The following is an 18960-nucleotide window of genomic DNA, read 5'->3' as shown; positions in this document are numbered from 1 at the left end:
CTGCTTTGAATGATGATGTTGAGTGTCCAGCCTTGTTGAGCCCCAGCAAACTACCTTATTGTGACTTTAGCATTGGCCATTTAATGCATGTCCTGGCTGGTTTTCCTTCTTACTAATTTATGAAGCCTCCTGTGGTTTCAGTGCTAGAAGCTTTTGGAGACTTTCTAGGTCTTCAAGAAGTAATCTTCTTTAGAATACTCTGCTATGGATTAATAATCCTTTACTATTTTAGGCAGTTTAGCATGAGACCAATCATGATTGAAACAGTTTCTAGAATTAAGTACTGCGATTAATACTTGTTTTCCTCATAATCTTCATGCAACAGAATATATTTATTTGAACTCCTGGTTTTGATAGGGTGGGGTTTTTTAGTTGGTCCATTTTTAGTTTACTGGCTCATTATTTTATATTGTTGTTGGAAAAAACAAGTTATAAGCAGCTTCATTTTGGAAGCCTTGCTAGCGGAGAGAGGTACTGCTGGTGATTCTAGAAATTAATGTGCAGCCAAAACAGCAAGAACAGTGGAACTGTTCTGCTTATTACCCTGTTCTGTGCTCAGTCAAGTGGCACTGGTGGACTGTTGCAAGAGTCAGCTTGAAAAGAAATGTATTTTGTGTTGGTGTGACTGTGATCCTCAACTGCAAAATCTCAACTCATGCAAGTGTAGGAACTTGGAGTATCAGCAGAGCTATGTGGGGTTGAAATAGCTCATGGTTTTAAATGGATTCAGATGCTTCATGTTCTGAAATTTAATGAAATTGTACTTCATTAAAGAACCTTAGAGTCATTAAGGTTCTTTAAGTCACTAACCCAGAACCATTATAAATTTATTCCTTGTGCTTCTCACATGTTCAATTTAGTTTTATGTCCCTTGGTGGCTTAAATTTGCATACTTGCTTCATAAAATGTCTTCCCCTTTGTTATTTCCCGCTCCTCTGTTTTACATGGAGCTCTACTGATTGTGTTATTTTACTCAAGAAGGAATCTATTTTCATAGACAGTGGAGAAATGGTGATTTAATTAGAACAGCTTCTCCAAAGAAGGGCTATCTTACTTGCAAGCAACAGTATTTTCCCTTTTGTGCCTTTCATGGTCCAAGAAAAATGGCTTTCTGGACAAATTTTGGATTAAGAGCTGAGACAGTTCTACAGACCAACACAATTCAATACTCTACTACTACTTTTATTTTAACGTGGAGTGCAGCCATTGAAAAACTCCACAACATCATCGTATTTATGTCACAGCCATATTCACTGTAATTATTCTAGCTTTAAAAATGGATTACCACCCTGTCCCACAGTAAGTAAATTTAGACTGAACAAACAAAAAAATTATTTTTAATGTTTCCTGAGTCCAGAAGTAATACTTTGCTATTTCATTATGAATCTCTAGCCTAAGGCAGATCTCAATTCTGTTGTACTGCGTGGGGATTCAGGACATTGAAAGGCTGACTCATGTACAGTCTGAGCCCTTTCCAGCTGTGGCAGTCCTCTCCTAATTCCCATTCAAAGGGCACAAATAGGTATTAAAGCTTGGCCAATTGATTTCAAACACTTGACAGAATGGATTCATTGCTGAGAAGATACACTTGTAAATGCCTCACAAGTTGTGAATTGCATTTCAATAAACGCTTTTTCCTTTCTCTTCTTTCCCTATCAGGAGCAGTTCCGAACGGAGGAAGGAGAAATCAAGAGATGCAGCAAGATGCAGAAGAAGCAAAGAGACCGAGGTGTTCTATGAGCTGGCACATGAGCTGCCCCTGCCCCACAACATCAGTTCCCACCTGGACAAGGCATCCATAATGCGCCTGGCAATCAGTTTCCTACGGACTCATAAGCTTTTGTCTTCAGGTAAGATCTGGCTAAAAGAACTTAGGTGTCCAGGCTGGCTGATGGCAGCTTGATAAGATTATGCATGCTCTTCTCTGACTACAGGCTTACCAAAATTACAGTTAGTGCAGGTTTTTTACCTCTCTAAATAAAACCTCTGAGAACTCTTGAATGTGGTTTATTAATCTCAGTTATGAGATTTTGAGCTTTTAAGAGTTTAATCAGAATTCAAACATATGCCTTAAGCTCCATGCTGAAACAAATAATTTTCAGTTTGGTATGACAAGCATGTTTGTGCCTGCACATTCAAACAGCAGCTGGGACGCTCTGAAGGTCCAGTACTGTGTTTGAAAGGAGTAATTGTGCTATCCACTGGCAAAGAGTAGTAGGTAGGTTGCTTAAAACAAGCTATACTAAGATAGCTAAAACAACTGCTAAATACTTGATGTGAGTGGATTCTGCGCAATCAGTTTTGCTCATGTTGGACTAGTAGGAAACATGAACAAGCATAATTTTTATAGCCTGTTAGAACTGATAAAATTAGGAATACTCTTATTTTGCCCCCTATACTTGAATAAACACTTCGATAGAAACATGTGGCTTGAGTAGCCTGTAAGATCAATGAAAACATCTGATGGTTTCCAGAACTTTCACATGGTGACCTATGAGTTTCAGAATACGTTAAGAAAACAATGCCTGCATTGTTTGTGAATGGTAACCCCAGAATTTTGTCTTTTCCTTCATTAATGGCAAGACTCCCATTAAGGTCACGATTGCACTTCCTCTACTCAGAAAAGTTGAGTCATACAACAGCAATTACTTTAATAAATGTTATTAGGAAGCATCCCATTTTGTGGTCAAATTTGCTGTTGGTTTGTTGTTGGTTAGTCTGAAAGATAGGGCAAGTTCAATTCTGCTTCTTTGTGCTCTGTAATTTCTTGTAGCACTTTTGGCTTTTGCTGAAGCCTACTGTATAACATGTAGGTATTTTTATCTTAGCTTATAGAATGTGGTTTTATCATGTACTCCTGTGAAAAGAAAAGTTTATGTGCTGAACAGTTTTTGGAAATCATCTCTGATTTTGTCATGTAACTAATACTTGAAGAAGTTGCGTAAATAGGTAAATGTTCTTAAACAAAGCCAATTTGTTATAATTTTCTCATAAAAACACAGCCTCAGCTTTTCAAATATTTATATGGCAGGAACTGAAGACTGATACACCATAGGAAAAATAAACTTCTGAGAGGCTGTAACCGATAATATAAGTAATGTGCGTGCCTGTCTGTAAAAATTGACATGAAATAGTTGGATGCAGTCATCATCAGAAGGATACATTTGGTCAACTGCTAAGATAAAAGTGAACTTTTCAAATGAATTTACATTTCTCTATAAGAAAAAAAATCTACTGACTACATTTATTTTGATGCTTCTATAGCGTTAAGGCTTAGACTCATTATTTGATAGTGATGACAATTCAGTATATGTGTATAATATTCATACATACACACAAAGATATTATATTTCTGAGACATATTTCTGTGACAGTGTTTGAAAAATTATGTGATTCATGTAGAAAACTTACATTTTCTTGAAGTTCCACCAGTACCCAGCAGCAGAAAAGAATCTGGAAATAAAATGTTACAGTAGAGATAGGCTGTGCTTTAATATTTCATACTTTGTCTATATTTGCTTAGCCTTAAATCTGTTGGAGTTCCTCAGTCCAAATATTAACTTGGAGTAAATCCTCTCATTAAAATTTGTGGTTTTAGTCAAATGCAGATTTGTCCATGGCTACATCTTTAAGCGCCAGAACTGTAGATAAGGGTTTCAAAATGCTTCTATTCTGAGGAGCTGAACTTAAGAGACTTTAAAAGGATGGATTTTCTGGAAATTTTGGGTATTCTTTTCTGATAATGAAAATACATTATAATTAAAGAACTCAAGTCAGAAAACCTTGTCTGTTGCTCATCTCCTAGTCTGAGTATAGCCAACATGTAAATTAAATTTCCTATCTTTATAGACCTCTGAATAATGTCAGAACATTGGCTTTCACTAGAAGGCCATCCAGTTTAATTCAGAGTGGTAGGATTTTGATCTGGAGGCTCACAGATCAAGATGTTTGCTGCCTATCCTGTTTTGATGAGTGTGAAGCAAGATGGAAAATGGGCTTGGGTGATGTTTGTGCTCATTCTGTTCTTGCTTTTGCTTTGGACCCTTTCTAAGCCCCAAGCAAAGCTGCAGCAAAGGTTTCAGGTGCATGTTTAGCTGCCTAGAATTTGACCATAAACATACTGTTGCATTTGAGAAGTCTGATTTGACTGACAGGGAGCATGAGGAACCCTGTGTCATCTCTTGATGGATGAACTGGGAAATGGGGAGGTGGAAGTGCATAGAAGCAAATGCCCACCCCAGCCTGCAAACCCTCTTTGCTTTGTGTTGTCTTTATTGAAATGATTTGGATTATTTGGGCTGGACACCTACTGTAAACTGGAGTTAAGTGAGTAGATTTGTTCTGTCAGTCATTTGGACATTGAAATAACATTTGCTGCAGCTTGAAAAAAAGCTTCAAAATGGGATAGAGATAAAACTACTGCTTGATTACCATTTTTCTTGTTTCTAATTTTGTCCATCAAAACCTACTAGCACACCATATTTCATTTTGTGTTACTGTTTGTGGGCACGTTTCTCAAACACATCTCTCTGTTTTAAGGCAATTTTGCCTGAAGCAAAGAGAACAAGACCTTTCCCAGGACTGTACCCTCATCCTACTGCAAGCTGATGCTCCAGGTGGGATTTTGGAGATGGCCGTAGGCAGCTTGCCAGTCTCACTCCACTGGCATTGAGTGTCTCATGCCCTTTCCTATTATTCCCAGAGTCGGAATAGGGCTTTTCACTTGTGTAACTCAGGCTGGTTTATTAGCTGTGTCTGCATAATGATCATTTATCTGTTGGGAAGCCAAGACCTAGGGAAATCTATGCCCACATTCTTTCAGCAGGTGAATGGCAGAGTCCCTGAATCTGAGCCCTCATTGAGAGCTCTCCCGCTACGTGCCTCGAAAAATCCCGACTTCTGGATTGCAGAGTGCATGTCTCCTGCAGGCCTTGTAGGGCCCTTGTATCCTATCATAATAGGAAATAGCTGGTTGTAGATCTCAGAGTTCAAAAGGGTAAAAAATACCAGGTTTGGCTTTATAAAAGTTGCTGCTTTACTTAGTAACACGTTTCCCTTTGATTTTCACAGTAGGCAATTCTGTGTGGGAATGTTGGAGAGGAAGCCTTTAACATTTAGAAATGCAGGCTGTTCGTCTGACGGCCTGATTGAGATTAGTATCACAGGAAGCAAACTGAAACAATGGCTTTATAATACTGTTTCCATGTTGTGCTCAGAACAGTACAGGGTATAATTGGAATGCTTAGTAGAAATATTTAATTATTATCATCTTAAATATTTTTCAAGATGTCTCCTAATTCTGCTGGCATAATACATTTTTACCATCGTCGCATTCAAATGTTTGGGATAAATTTAGAACTGATCTTTGTTCGTTTCAACTAAAGGTTTTGATCCCATAAAGTTGCTGCGGAAAATAGGTATTCTGATGCTTATCAGTAGTGGAGCTTTTGGATTTGGGATCTTATGTCCTTTACTGTGGTCCAAAAAGCTGTTAGCAGTATTTTTCCCATATTATTTTCTAGTATAGCTAGTAAGTAAGGCTAATGCTTTTTGGGGAGCTAATAGATGGCAAAAAAGAAAAAATGGCTTTTGCTAAAGAATGGCTGCCTTGGTTAACAGCTAACATGGTGATAGTTGCTAAGATTGCCTCAGATATTCTCTTTTTGTCTGAATATGAGGAGGAGAGTCCATTTTAGGAAGACTGTATGCACACTGCCAATAATTTTAAGTGTTTATTTGAACCATGCTAATGCTAAAGGTGTTACAGGAACCAAAACTCTTTAGTACAGTGAGTTTCTCTGTGCCAGGACGACAGACTTTTTAATCAGGCTAATCAGGCAAACACAATTTTATTGGCTTGCCTTAATCCCATCCCAATTGTGTGATCACCCGGCTGTCTTTTCTGTGCAGAAATCCAGCAAAGGAAACTGGCTGGGAGTTGTTCTTGTCCAGGCAGACAGCAGCAGAAATGGGGAGGGAGCAGGGATACAGACAGGAAGTTGTTTGGGAGAAGGGAGGCCACAAGGAAGCCAGTGTGAAGGTTTCAAGGGAGGGAGACAACAGAGCCGGAAAGCCAGCAGGGAGCAGAAGGGGAAAAAATAGCTTTTCTCTAGGCTTTTAAGGGAGAGGACAGACTGGAGGGAGAACTGATGTGGGCATTGTTTTTGAATGTCTGGACAAGCTGCATCTAATGTCAGACCATTGTGGCATAAAACAGTGCTTTAAAAATAGCATGTCTACTCGATTGCTTTTATTACATTGGGAAAATAGTTTTATGCCAACCATGCTGCTAGGAATGAGAGTGGATCAGGTGCTGAGTGCTTCAGCTGCTTGAAGTGATGTCCCCTTTCAGGGAAGGTGCACCCAAAGGTCCTATGAGACTCAAAGCGTGGTCTGATGGAGTGCTGTATTCCCAATATTCAACACTGATGGCTGCAGGACTCCAAGCAAGTTCCTGGGAGCAGCATCTGAATGATCTGGCTAGATACAAACTCTGCAATCAAAACAACACTAACATAAGTGTTTTCTTTATCCAAGATTGCTTGTGCACTTGGAGATAAGAGCCCTTCAGGAAGCTTCAAGTTTAAGAGCAGCTTTTTCTTGATGTGTCTAAATTGAAAGCTTTTATTGAACACATTGAAAATATCCCCTTGAACAGGATGTACTGCTCTGTCAAGACAGAAAAAAAGGGGGGGAAAATCTCTTTCCTTTGATGGAAAACAAGAAACCAGGAAGAGACAAGTCAGTCTCAAAGCTGCTCTCTCTGATGCAGGATGAAGCTGCTGTTAGATCTTCCCTAACTTTTGCCTGCTGGTGTCAGGCAGGTTTTGCAACCCTCCTGTGGAGTGGCAGCTGCAGCCTGGTATCAGTTATGCACCATATGTAAGCAACTTACTGGTACTTATAGGAACCAGGATGAGACAAAGCCAGGAAAATTCTGTGCAGGTGATGAAGTGACCTCCAGTAGAAACACATTTTATCATTGTCTACCTCTGAACTGACCAGAAAGACCCCTTTGAGTCAGATCAAAGGTGTTGAGAGGAATTATAGACTGTTTGCTAGGAGGTTGTTTATACCTGCACAGTTATTTCTTTTAAGGAGAAGCCTGATTTTTGAGCCTTCAGACTCGTTCCAAGAGGTTGGACTGAAGGAAATGAGCAAGCATCTACGGAAAAAGTGTTCTTAAACTTGGGAACAGTGCACATCCTGACAGTGAGAATTAATCAAAGCTTGTTTACAAAAGTTATTTTTAGCATAAAAGGTTATCATAAACACTGCAATAAGCATTTGCCATTACAGTTCAAAGTTTCTTGTCAATGAATAAATTCTGTTTGGCAGTTAGAAAATTTGTCAAAATAAATACTTACCAAAATTTAATATAGACTGAGACATGGACTGAAAAATACTGTATCAAAATTCAAGAAGTACTGCCTTGGGGTAAAGTCAGCAGTGGATGACCCATCAAATGTTGGGACATGGGACACCACTGCTCTGTTCCTGGTTCCCCTGTAGCTCTGACAGTCATCCCAGGAAGGCCACAGCAGCAGTTTTACAAGGCTTTTTGACATGTTTCAACATCTCCCAGTCTCTCCTAGACAGGGATTCTCCTCCTGTATAGGCTTTCCAGAGTTACATGAACACAACCTTGGCTGGGCTCCATCAAGTAGCTATAATATGAACAGCAATATTACAGCACTTCATTCTACTGAATGTGCTGTTAATTTAAACTGGCATATTTGCAGCCCAGTCTCCCTGCTATGTTGCAGTGTCTGAACTGAGGTACTCCCCATAGTTGAGGGGAGGTAGAAAATGTTGTAGGGAAAAAACCAGAAACACATCCTTATTTCAAAATCTAGCTTGCAGCTATTTTGAAATGCAATGCTAACAAAAAAACTCAATCAAACAAAAAAACCCCCGCCCCCTAAAAATCATTATAAACTGAGTCTCACTGTTACCCTTCCCAAAGACCTGCAAAAACCTGGCAAGTCTACATGAGGTGCTGCTCTCTGGATAAAGTGACCTCAGACCTACTGGAAACACAAGGCTGAAGTTCTGCTCTCACCTCCTCATGCTAACTTCCCACTTCCCTTTGGTCCCAGCTTTCTTAAATATTTTCCATCTGAAGCTGAGTTTTCTTACACTAATGCTCCAGTTCAGCACCAAGGTAAATTAATGAAGACAGTTTGAAGCAAAGTGAAAGACAGTAGGGATTTCAGGGAGGAACTTGCAGTAGCCATGCCATTATTTGTTTTGCATCTGCCAAATAGATTCTTTCTGAAGCAAACCAGCTTTTTACTAGTGACAATGACTGAACTGCTTCTGATGTATCACTCTCCTAAAGTGTGTGTATCCTCTGTGTATTAGTAGCTGGTGTTTTCCTCAGGAGAAAGGGAACGTGCTCTCATGCTGACACTGCAGCCATAGGAGGGACTCCTATTTATTATTTATATTACTATAATTATACCAAGTTACCTGATACGGGGCATACCAGGGCACCACAGTGCAGCCCAGCATATTTCTTTGCTGCAGACTTGGGATCCTCAGGTAGCTGTAGCTGATCTGCTGTAGCGGGTGGGCACAGATGACCCCTTCTGGGGCTGTGTTTGCAAAGGACCTGGAAACATTCGAAGACATGAGCACCTTTGGTGTGTTCCCCAGTGCTGGAGCTGCTGTGTAGGCTGCTGTGGGGACAGGCAAGGGATAGATGGGCCACAGCAGCAGAGTGGCTCTGGAGGTACTCGGCCCCCACCTTTCTGTGCCTGATAGCACCTGCAGGTTCCTCACCTTTGAAACGTGAGCACGCCCTATTAAGTACTACCAGAAACCCCTATCTGCCAGCTCCCCTTTCCTGCTGCAGCCAGACTGCTGAGGAGAAAGGAGGGGGTGCACTGGGGTTTATTGAGTTACCAGGGAGGCTGTAGCATGTCTGCAAAACACCTTGGTTGTGCTTTTGGGTTAGATTAGACAGGGTGCGCAGCAGCACAAACAATCTTCTCTCCCTCCTCTCTGTCCTCATCACAGATGCCTCCAGCTGGACAAAGCTAATTTTAATAAAAACAGTGTACTCTGATCCCACAAACCCCTGTGACTACACGCTTTAAAGCTGACTATATCTTTAAGTGCTGTGCTCAGCTTGGACCTTAAGGGTTTGAACCTGCAGCCCTGATGTGAGTGATCCATGTCCTCTGTGTGTGTTTGTATAAGTAATATAATTTATATACAGGGAAAAGCAAACTTAATCATCTGATAATACAAGTAAAGTGTTTGTCTTTCACTGTTGGAGGCATTTAAGAATACAAATGCTTTGAATAGCCTTCCTGCCTTTGAATGGTCATGTTTTGTTAATGCAAACTTAATGAGCTGGGAAAAAAAAATGGAAAGGAGGGTCTGGGGTTAGAGCTGAAAAGTCATTTTTTTCTCTGAACCCACACTTGGCTGATTGTCTTGGGCTATAGCCATGATCCCTGCTGAATAAACCATTTGTTTGCTTCCGGAAAAGTAAAAAAAGACCCTTGACATTCTTTACGCAGCAGAAACAAGCTTGGGAGCAGATGGTCACTTACCTCTTTTTTTTTTTTTCTTTTTCCTTTCCTAAATGTCATTTTGGTCAAAGTGCGTACTATTCAAATATATTATTGTATATTTTCTGTATTTTAAATGCTAGTCCTGATGCAATTTCCTGAAGTCATTTGCTTTGTACTGAGAAGGAACTGGTCCCTGCATGTGTAGCCTGAATTGCAGCGCAAGGATGTGAAATGAAAATCCCCAGCCTGTGCTGGCCATCCCCAGAGAGTGTCCTCTCTTCCCTGCTGCCAGTCTCGTTGAGAGGCAAAGGGTGATAAAACAAGTGCTCTCCATAGCTCTGGGGCTGGGCAGAAAGGGCACCCTTTCTTCCCTTGTGTGCACAATGCGTGATGGGCTGCTGCCAGGTGTGGAAACCCAGGGCACCAGGAGTATTTCTGTCTGTTCTGGGGTGCCCTGACACCCAGGAGAGCACTGGCTTTGACCCTCATTCATGGAGAAAGTTTCCTAGACTTCAGCAAAGACTAGAATCCACAAAAATGTGAAATAGATTATAGAGAGTAGTGTAGATGTATCACTTAGGTGGGAAATTTAGGTTTTGGGATTTTTAGTATGTTGTGGATGAAAGGAAGATGGAGGGCACAGGGTGCCATCCTGGGTTTCTTCCTCGTGTTTTTTCCTTCTTCTTCATGGGTTTGAGTGGCATTTTGTAATTGGGCAGAAAAGTCCACATTGCAGGCTCTTTGGGATCAGTTATTGAGTTAAAAGGGAAAATAATCTAGATGTCAGTTCTTAATTTAGTCTTAAAAGACCTTGTAACAAGAGATTGTTGGCCATTTTGTGCCTTCTAATGAACAGCTGCCGAACTCACAGTAGCGAGACTGTTTTACTGATAAGAAATAATAAACACCTGAGTCCAAACATGAACTACTGTCTCAAGTGCATTCAGCCCCAGAGAAGCTGACAACTGGCACCCGCACAGCCAGGGACGGATATTGAGGAACAGGAGGATGCAGCAGCAGCAGCAGCCAGCATCGTTTTTGTCACCACTTACCTGTTCCAAACAGTGCTTGCTGGTCTCCATTGTGACTGCTCATCCCTCTTGGTTCGCTTGCAGTCCATCCTCAGGCACTAGCAGCTGCAGTTCCAGGAGCTGTACAGATCAAACTTATCCTTTAATTATCACTCATTAGTGCTTCAAAGTAAAAACTGCATTAGTTTGGCTCAGCCTCTTATTCAAAAAAGCAACAAACCCAAACCATGTAATGTTTTACAAAGCAATGCCCTATTCCTGCTTCTAGACTTCTTGCAAAATGAGTATTTCAACAAGAAACATGAAGGAATATGATCAATGTGCTGTTTCATGGAGGAAAAGAACAAAAGTTAATGACTTTTCCCAAGTGCTAACAGTGTATGTACTACAGAACAAACTGTAAACTGAAATTGCAACACTGAACCATCAAAGGAGAGCAACTTCTCCAAGGAATTTGTTTGTGTCCCACTGTTCTTGCAAGTAAGGCTGATGCAGTTATAGTTGGAGCCTCTGGATGGCAAAATTGGTGGTGGGCCCAGCCTGGAGCACTCTTGTGCCACGAAGAAGGAGCACAGAGAGCAGAATTGATTCAGCTCTTCTCTCATCATCCTCGCTGCCATGGGCTCTAGGGCACCTTTGATCTAGAGGGAACTTATCCATGGCCCTATATCTTGGAGTTGCCTATTCCTTATTCTAAGACAATAAGGTGGGGTTTTTTTCTTCTTTTACTTGCTTTATTTCTTCAAAATCAGAGCCTTACCATGACATTGGCAATGACTGATCACAAATGTGCAGGCTAACTGACAAAACTGTAAAGATAAGCTTACCACAGCGTGTCTGAGGTACACAGACCAGATACAATATCTGTAAGTGGTTTTGCAAAGCATAATTCCAGAAGTTTCACATGAAACATATCAGGAAATTAATGGGCCAGTTCCTACACAGAAATTTTTCGATACTAGCTGTCTGCATGTCATTCCCTGACAGCTTCTTATTCATGGAGCTCAGACATGGTTAAAAGAATAGAAGGGAAGATTTGTGACTGGCATCAGGAGGAGAGTTTGCCATGTGCTGCTCCCACAGCACTGGATGGGCCGTGTGGAGCACACACGTCAAGGGCATCACGGTGCCATCGATTGTCACTACACTGCAGCCAGAAGGTACCAGGAACGTGAATAACCAAAAGAAAAATAGCTGTAATAAATATTCCAGCACAGCTCCAGGTTTCAGCTGCGCCGTGGCATGTCTTTCCCAGAATTTAGTAAGGCGCACTGGGTTCATGAATCTGCACAGGCAAGCATCTAGGACGTAAGCAGAGTCTCAGGCTCTCCTTGCAGGACAGGGGAAGTGTGGGTGAGTGATGAAACTTGTCAGTTTGGTGGAGTGAGGCATAGGAAGTCCTGAGGTCTGCAGATGAAAAAGCAGGTATCAGTGAGATGGATCTGTGGTTTTCCAAGGAATACTGAGATTTATGGCATGACAAAGAGATTCACCCAGAATGACTTCAAGAGAGCAGTTTTCTACTTTTTCTATCCAAAGCAGTGTTAACAGATGTGTCTGTACTGAGTGAAGAGGTCTATTTAGGCATGTCTTGTAGGAGCTGTATTTCAACGTTTTAGAAAGCCTGACCTGATGGAAGAGTCCTGTTAGGTGTTTGTTAGGGATACACAGATTTATGTACCCTCTATAAAGCTTGCCCTCTACCTTGTGCCTGTTAGGAGGTACAAATGTTGCAAGTGGCCAAGAGAACATACACAAAGATGCACTTCAGTCATCTGCATCTGCAGGTGTTAGTGACTGAAAACATGTCTTGCAGAAACATGCTAAAGGTGAAGAGAGGGTCTTGCATTTGCCAAAACATTTAGAAAAGTATCTCCTGCCTTTCTAGTGATAAGAGCATCCTTTTAATATGCTGTTCTGAAGGCCCCACCAGAAGAGATTTGTTGAAAGGAAATTTTAACAGCAGAAAAAAATTTTGTTGCCTTGTCACCTGATGTACTTGCATTGAAAAAGGCTGGCTGGGGTGCTGAAGTCTTTAAATGCTTTTTTTTTCTTTTTTTTTTTCTCAGTATGTGCTGACAATGAGAATGAACTAGAGGCAGACCAGCAGATGGACAACTTGTACCTGAAAGCTTTGGAGGGATTTATTGCTGTGGTGACACAGGATGGAGATATGATCTTTTTGTCTGAGAATGTCAACAAATATATGGGACTTACCCAGGTAAGTCCCTTACACTTTCCTCTCTTTGTAATACAGTTCATAGAAAAAACTCTTATGTCTAAATGCAGAAAACCCAGCTCTGTGCTGCTGCAAGAAAGATTGGAAATAAAATGTCTTATTTCTCAGGCAGGTACCCTGCACAGCAGACTACACAGTTCTCAGGTTCCCTCTCCCTTCCTATCTAGCTGTAGTGTCTTTGGTGACTGCAGAGTTGCCTTCCTACATCTTACTAGGGAGATGAGAAGGCATTTATTCTACTTGTGCCTTAGACTATGGGACAAAGGGGATAGAGCTGCTCTTTTGGGTCCCCCCTCCTCTTCTTTGTGGATTGGGAGTTTTGTCCTGTGTTGAAAATAACAAGAGGTATTGACTGTTAACTGCACTCTGCAAATTCATAGGTAAGAGAATCATTCTGGGGAGAAAATGAGGAGTTATGCAGAGGATAAACAAAGGGAGGGTCATGGGATTTGTGTCTGTGAGCATCCTGTTGATGCACTTAGTTCTAGTGACCAATTTCATTTCAACTGTATTTAAAAACAGATAAACACTTTCAGGTGCTTTGATTTGCTATTTAGCTCTTACTTTCACACAGGTGGAACTCACTGGACACAGCATTTTTGACTTCACTCATCCATGTGACCATGAGGAAATTCGAGAGAATCTGAGTCTGAAAAATGGTAATAATGAAAATACAAAAGTCCTTGTTTGTTTTTGAAATAAGCAAATGAAGTAAATGGCTGGCAAAAGAGATCTCTTCATCATGGTAAAAGGAATTTTCATTCCTACAGTAATCATTAACTGCTATTCAGTGCTTTACAGATTCATTTTGTTTTGCCAAATACTGCTTAAATATGGTAGTACCAAGAAACTGTTTGTTTAGTATTTTCCTTTCCTCAAGTTTAGACAGGTATCATGTTTTCAGTTGTAACACTGTGGAAAAATTCATGTGCAGCAAGCTAAAACATAGGTTTAAAATGCACAAAGTCCTGTGTCATTTCTACTTAAAGCTTTAGGTCTGAGCTCTACAAATTGCTCTGCAATGGTCCAAGCATGTTTGATGGTCTCTGCAGGTAAATGATCTGAGAATAATCTGTTATTTCTGTTGAATCCTTCATGCTTATAAGTAGAAGAAATCAAGAAGGAAAATGAGAAAATTAATTTGCCTTTTCCTTATACAGGGCCAGGCTTTGGAAAGAAAAGCAAAGAGATGTCAACTGAACGTGACTTCTTCATGAGGATGAAATGCACTGTTACCAACAGAGGCAGAACTGTTAACCTCAAGTCTGCCACATGGAAGGTACAATATTTGAGCCAAATTAAGTAGGCTTGATTTTATTAGACATTTTGATGTGGAGAGATAGTACATCCTAAGTTTGTTTCTTGTTATTTCAGGTTTTGCACTGCACTGGACAAGTTAAAGTGTATAACACTTGCCCTCCTCACTCTCTGTGTGGGTATAAGGAGCCTCTTCTCACCTGCCTTATAATAATGTGTGAGCCTATTCAGCACCCTTCAAACATCGATATCCCCCTGGACAGCAAGACCTTCCTGAGTCGCCACAGCATGGACATGAAATTCACCTACTGTGATGACAGGTATGCTCCACTGGCTTTTCCTTGCCAGAGGTGTTTTTATCTTCTTGAACAAAACAAGCAGTTCTTCCAAATGTCTTGTGTGGAGCTGGTAAGCAAGAGCCAGAAGAAAATTCAGCCTGTTACCAAAACGGCTATTTAGCGGCTCACTTAATCCGCCTCAAAAATTTCAGTTTGGGCGAAACTGTACTCCTGCTGTATTTCCTCATCCTGCCAAGTGAGGAATTCAGTTTTACTGGCAGAAGATGAGGCAACTTGGAGCCACAAATGTCAGCTTCTTGGGGTTTAACAAACCGAAGGGTATGCAGGATTCCTGTTCCCGTGTTTTAGAGCGCATGTCCCAGGGCACACTGTACGGACCTTAGTCAAGCACTGTTTTATGGTTGGTTTGGCCCAGGATGCTGTTCTCAGTTAGCTGGCAAGTGCTTTATGCTCTACATTAACCCAGAATTGCCAAGGCATCCAGAGTACCTGCTGCCCTGAAATGGAGTTGCAGCCTCTTATTCAATGAAAAGCAAACAGCCTTTACTGGTTGTCTCCCTGCACCTTTTAGTGACAAAATGAAGGGGAGGGGAGGACCTTGGGTCAGGCAAGGGGCTTGTCCTCTGCTCCCCACACTTCACTCTTGAGGGGAAAAAAATGGAGATCCTTCTAGTTTCCACGTGCCTGACTTGTCCTGGGAACTCCATGGCATTTCATAGAGTTCCTTGAAATTCCTTGTCTGAGTACTGTGATAACCATCTTCTGTGCATGCGAGCAAGCCAGAGATCGCTTCCCATGAAAGTGTCTTCCTGTCCCCCATTTGCCCAGAAGGTCCTGTCTTTACTGCTGTGGATTTGGGTTTTGTATGGGTTTTTTTTAAGTTTTTGAGGTAATCTCTGAATTTAGGATTAACTTTTCTGCCTAACGAAATTTCTCTTCTGAAATTCAGAGATGCTAGGAACCTCTGAGGCCTGGAGGGTTATCAGTGAGATTATAAACATGCTTGCAACTCATGCAGAAACTCACAGGACCAACATCTTTATTGATTTCTTCAACCTTCGAAGGTTTTTTAAACTTTGCTAAGTAAGATTATTTTTTTAACAATGTGATGAAGCAGCCATATAAACTTGCAGTGTTAGCAGCTGGGGATGAAAGCAAGATTACAAGAGTGAAACTTGCGACTGACCTTTTGAACTCTCAGAGAACTGCGCAGCAAGTAACTAGAAATGGTCTCTGATGTAATCACAATGAGACTTTTTCCTATGTTAATATTTTCAGCATCAAAATATTGAGATATCAGTAGGATTTTGCTGCTGGAGGGAGTGACTCAATATGATAGTGACTCATTAAAAGCAATGTGCTCAGAATTACTGGGGCCATTCAGTGGCAGGCTGCAGAAGCGTAGCAGAGGATTTTACTTTATTGCAGCATTCACATGTCTCTGCAAGACTTAATGCATAAGCCATTATAAATGAGAATTAGAGGGACTGATGCTATCCCATTAAAGATACATATGCTTATTTTTAAAATAATGATATATTAAGCCTTGTCTTAAATAGTGTGCATTTCATTTACAGGGAAGATGTTTCACATGGCAGTGAAATACAACAGCTTCCTCTGGAGGACTGAACTTGTAGGGATTGTAAAGATTATTTTCTCCAAAACCAGACTATAAAGTAGCACATCTTTTACTATATAGTTTTGATTGGATGTTTCATTTTGGTAAACCTGCAAAAAGATAGGCAGGGCAGAGAAGGAGGAGACTTCCCAAACCTTTCAGGTTTTTTGCAGCAGATCCCCCTGCCCCCGCTTCCCTCCCAGAGGAATGCTGATGTCTGTCTAGCAGGAGACACATCTCTAGACACATAAAAATGCAAAACACTCAGCTGTTCTTATCAAATTCAGTGCTGCTACACAGATTGCATTGAAGGAGCAGCTTATGCCAAGAATGTAAATCCAGGCTGGGGAGGGGAGGAGGGAAGGCAGCATGTGCCAGTCAGGTGCCTGAACTCTTTTCTATGCACTCTGTCCTTTCTGCAGTGGCGCGGCAGGGCTGACACAGCTCATTGCTCCATCAGGGACAGCGTGCTTCCAGTTCAGGGCTGCTATCATGGAGGGCAGTGTGCCTCCTCTACCAGGCTTCTGCAGTGCTCCTGGTGTCCTCCTTGCAGCTCATCTGGTGTGGACAGGTCTGCTTCCAGAGAGCATTACGTTCTTATTTTCAAGGCACTCAGTCAAAGAAACTCTCAGATTTCTGAGTATTATCTCCTTAGGAAAGCTCATTGTCTGTCTGTCACAAAGCAACATACAAAATATAGGCTGGCTACCTTACAGCATTTTGTGACAAAAACTAGTTGGCTTTTCCTTAGGAGGGTATAGGTTAGATGTAATATGAAGCAGGCAAGACTGGCCATCATTTAAAACATGTGAGACAGTAGCCCATAAAATTTGCCTTCCAAAAATAAATTATGTATGTGGGCCTATGACTTGCCAGTGGTTAGGTGGGATATGTTCATATTCTTAAAACAGTTTTTGCAAGGTGATGAGCCTGTAGAGAAAGGTTCATGGATATGAATAATAAATAAGGGTTGTTCTCTTAAATGCTTGCTTCAGCCATTCCTGGAGAGTAATTTAAAGCTGTTCCCTTGCTCCACTTATCTTGGCTAAGTGGTTTACAGGAAGGATTATTTTAGCTGTAATACAGAAATGCTGATCAGTGGTACAATTTAATAATCCAAGTGAGGGTTTAGTTCAGCTACACAATGCTTTTGTGTCAAGAGGGATTGCCAGTGAGGGTGTTTTAGTCAGAAGAAAAGGCATGCCTTTGTACAAAGCAAATTTTGTTACCTTGGTGGCATTGGCACTTACTTTGAAGGCATGGCTTGCTGTGGGGCATCGTATGTCCCTGATTACTAGAAACCAAGTTATTATAAAACCTTTTCTTCTTTTTCTGGACTGGGACATTTTAATGGTAGAGTTGAAGAAGAGAAAAGGAGCAGTGGGGGATATGTGGTGATTCAGAGTAGGATGGTGCAGGAAGATGCAATGCCATAGCATTGCCATCCCGTATCAGTATTCATGTGGGATCCAGACTGTGCCCACCTGAGAGGAAACTGAGATTTATTGTGTTTCCAGTTATGTCCCAGTAAATAAGAAATACACAGGCACAGGACTTGGATAAGGATTTAAGTTAATTTGCCATTTGACCTCTACTAGGGGAATATTTTTAAGTTAAATGGGAATGCAGGGAAGCATTTGAATGGACCTCCTGTTCTTTCATTCCTGCTCAGGGGAAGATACAGTATGGAGATGATTGAAGCGGTGATAAGTGAACCCAAAGATCCACATTTGACAAAACTGACTTCTGGTATATGTCATGTTTAAATGTAAAATGTGATCTACTTCTTTTGTTAATAACAAAACCTTGATTCAGGTAGACAAAATGAGTGGCCGTGACAGTCCTGGTGAAGATTTTCATGTTCACATGTAGGTTTTTTACCCTCACAGAGCAGACACACATCCTGCTCAGTAGTGGCCAGGGGTCCCAGGATTTTGCATTTTGGGGTTTTTTTCCCCATTGGCTAGGGTTAGACTAGAAGCAGCCATGAATATTTTTGAGAGGAAATGTGGTTAGTTGGCAAGACTGCCCCACTGCCTGCTCTAGCAGGCTGACAGAGTGCTTTACCCCAGGCACAGTGTCTGTGTTGGGCTTTATTATTTTTTCCCTCTTTTTTTTTTAACTCATTCTGCTTTAAGAATAACTTTGTTTTGTTTGTTCCTCTCAAGACCAATTTAACTTCAATAACTTGGTAACAAGTTTGAATACAGAAAGACTTTGTTAAGAGATCCACACCCTCACACACACAGTCTGCACAGGGCCCAATGAATATACACCCAGCTATTTTTTATAAGCAGTAAACATTAGAACAGTCTTTCACAGAGCTTGACTTCTCAGGCCTGATGGTTCTTACCATACTATTTTAACTCAAGAAATGGTGTACAATAAAAACCTCTGTGCTCCTTCCTATAAAGGGACAGAAAAGCACAATTTTAGGAAAAACAAAAATACTTGAACTAGCTCATCTTGTAGGAAATGCAGCCTTGAAGCAGTGGGTTTTGATTGCTTTGCCGTGTTTCAAAGAGATAAAATTGGGCAAAGCTGTACAAACCTAGAAATACAAGTCAGATCATTTGTTTCTTAATTGTGTACCCTAAGCACAATATTTGCCCTTATTCCATGTCCCAAAAATTCAATATTGAGATACTTATATATATTGTATATTTAGGGGAAACTGAAATAGTGCTCAAAACACACTTGAGTAGTGGCAGCTGGGACAGATCTCCTACTGCAGATGGCTATTGCCCACCTCTTCACTGTGTTTTCAGAGATTTTGACCTCTGTACATCAGGATGACAAGTTTAGCTCAGAAAACTGAAGTGCCAGTCTGGCAAAAACTTAAGATTCCCCCAAAGGTATTTGTGTTCTCAGAAACAAGTTGGTAACAGGAAAATAAACAACCTCACAGCCCACCTGTCATCTTCAACAAAAAATCATTATTGTCTTACTAATGAGCATTCTACGGATGCAGTGGAAACACAAAGCCTACCAT

General features: G+C 41.0%; 1 protein-coding gene across 1 annotated transcript in view; it reads left to right on the top strand.

Annotated features, from left to right (window-relative positions):
* Positions 1–18960, top strand: part of EPAS1 (endothelial PAS domain protein 1) — a 76938-nt gene that overhangs the window by 39796 nt on the left and 18182 nt on the right. Inside the window, exons 2-6 of the mRNA XM_064708953.1 lie at positions 1660–1850; positions 12625–12776; positions 13369–13453; positions 13955–14073; positions 14169–14371. Coding sequence (XP_064565023.1) covers positions 1660–1850; positions 12625–12776; positions 13369–13453; positions 13955–14073; positions 14169–14371 — 750 coding nt within the window. The remainder of the gene's footprint in view (positions 1–1659; positions 1851–12624; positions 12777–13368; positions 13454–13954; positions 14074–14168; positions 14372–18960) is intronic.

The sequence above is a fragment of the Zonotrichia leucophrys genome, chromosome 3 (assembly GCF_028769735.1).
Source record: "Zonotrichia leucophrys gambelii isolate GWCS_2022_RI chromosome 3, RI_Zleu_2.0, whole genome shotgun sequence".
Classification (NCBI taxonomy): domain Eukaryota; kingdom Metazoa; phylum Chordata; class Aves; order Passeriformes; family Passerellidae; genus Zonotrichia; species Zonotrichia leucophrys.
Note: the sequence above shows the minus strand (reverse complement) of the source record. Positions and strands in the feature narration are given on the sequence as shown.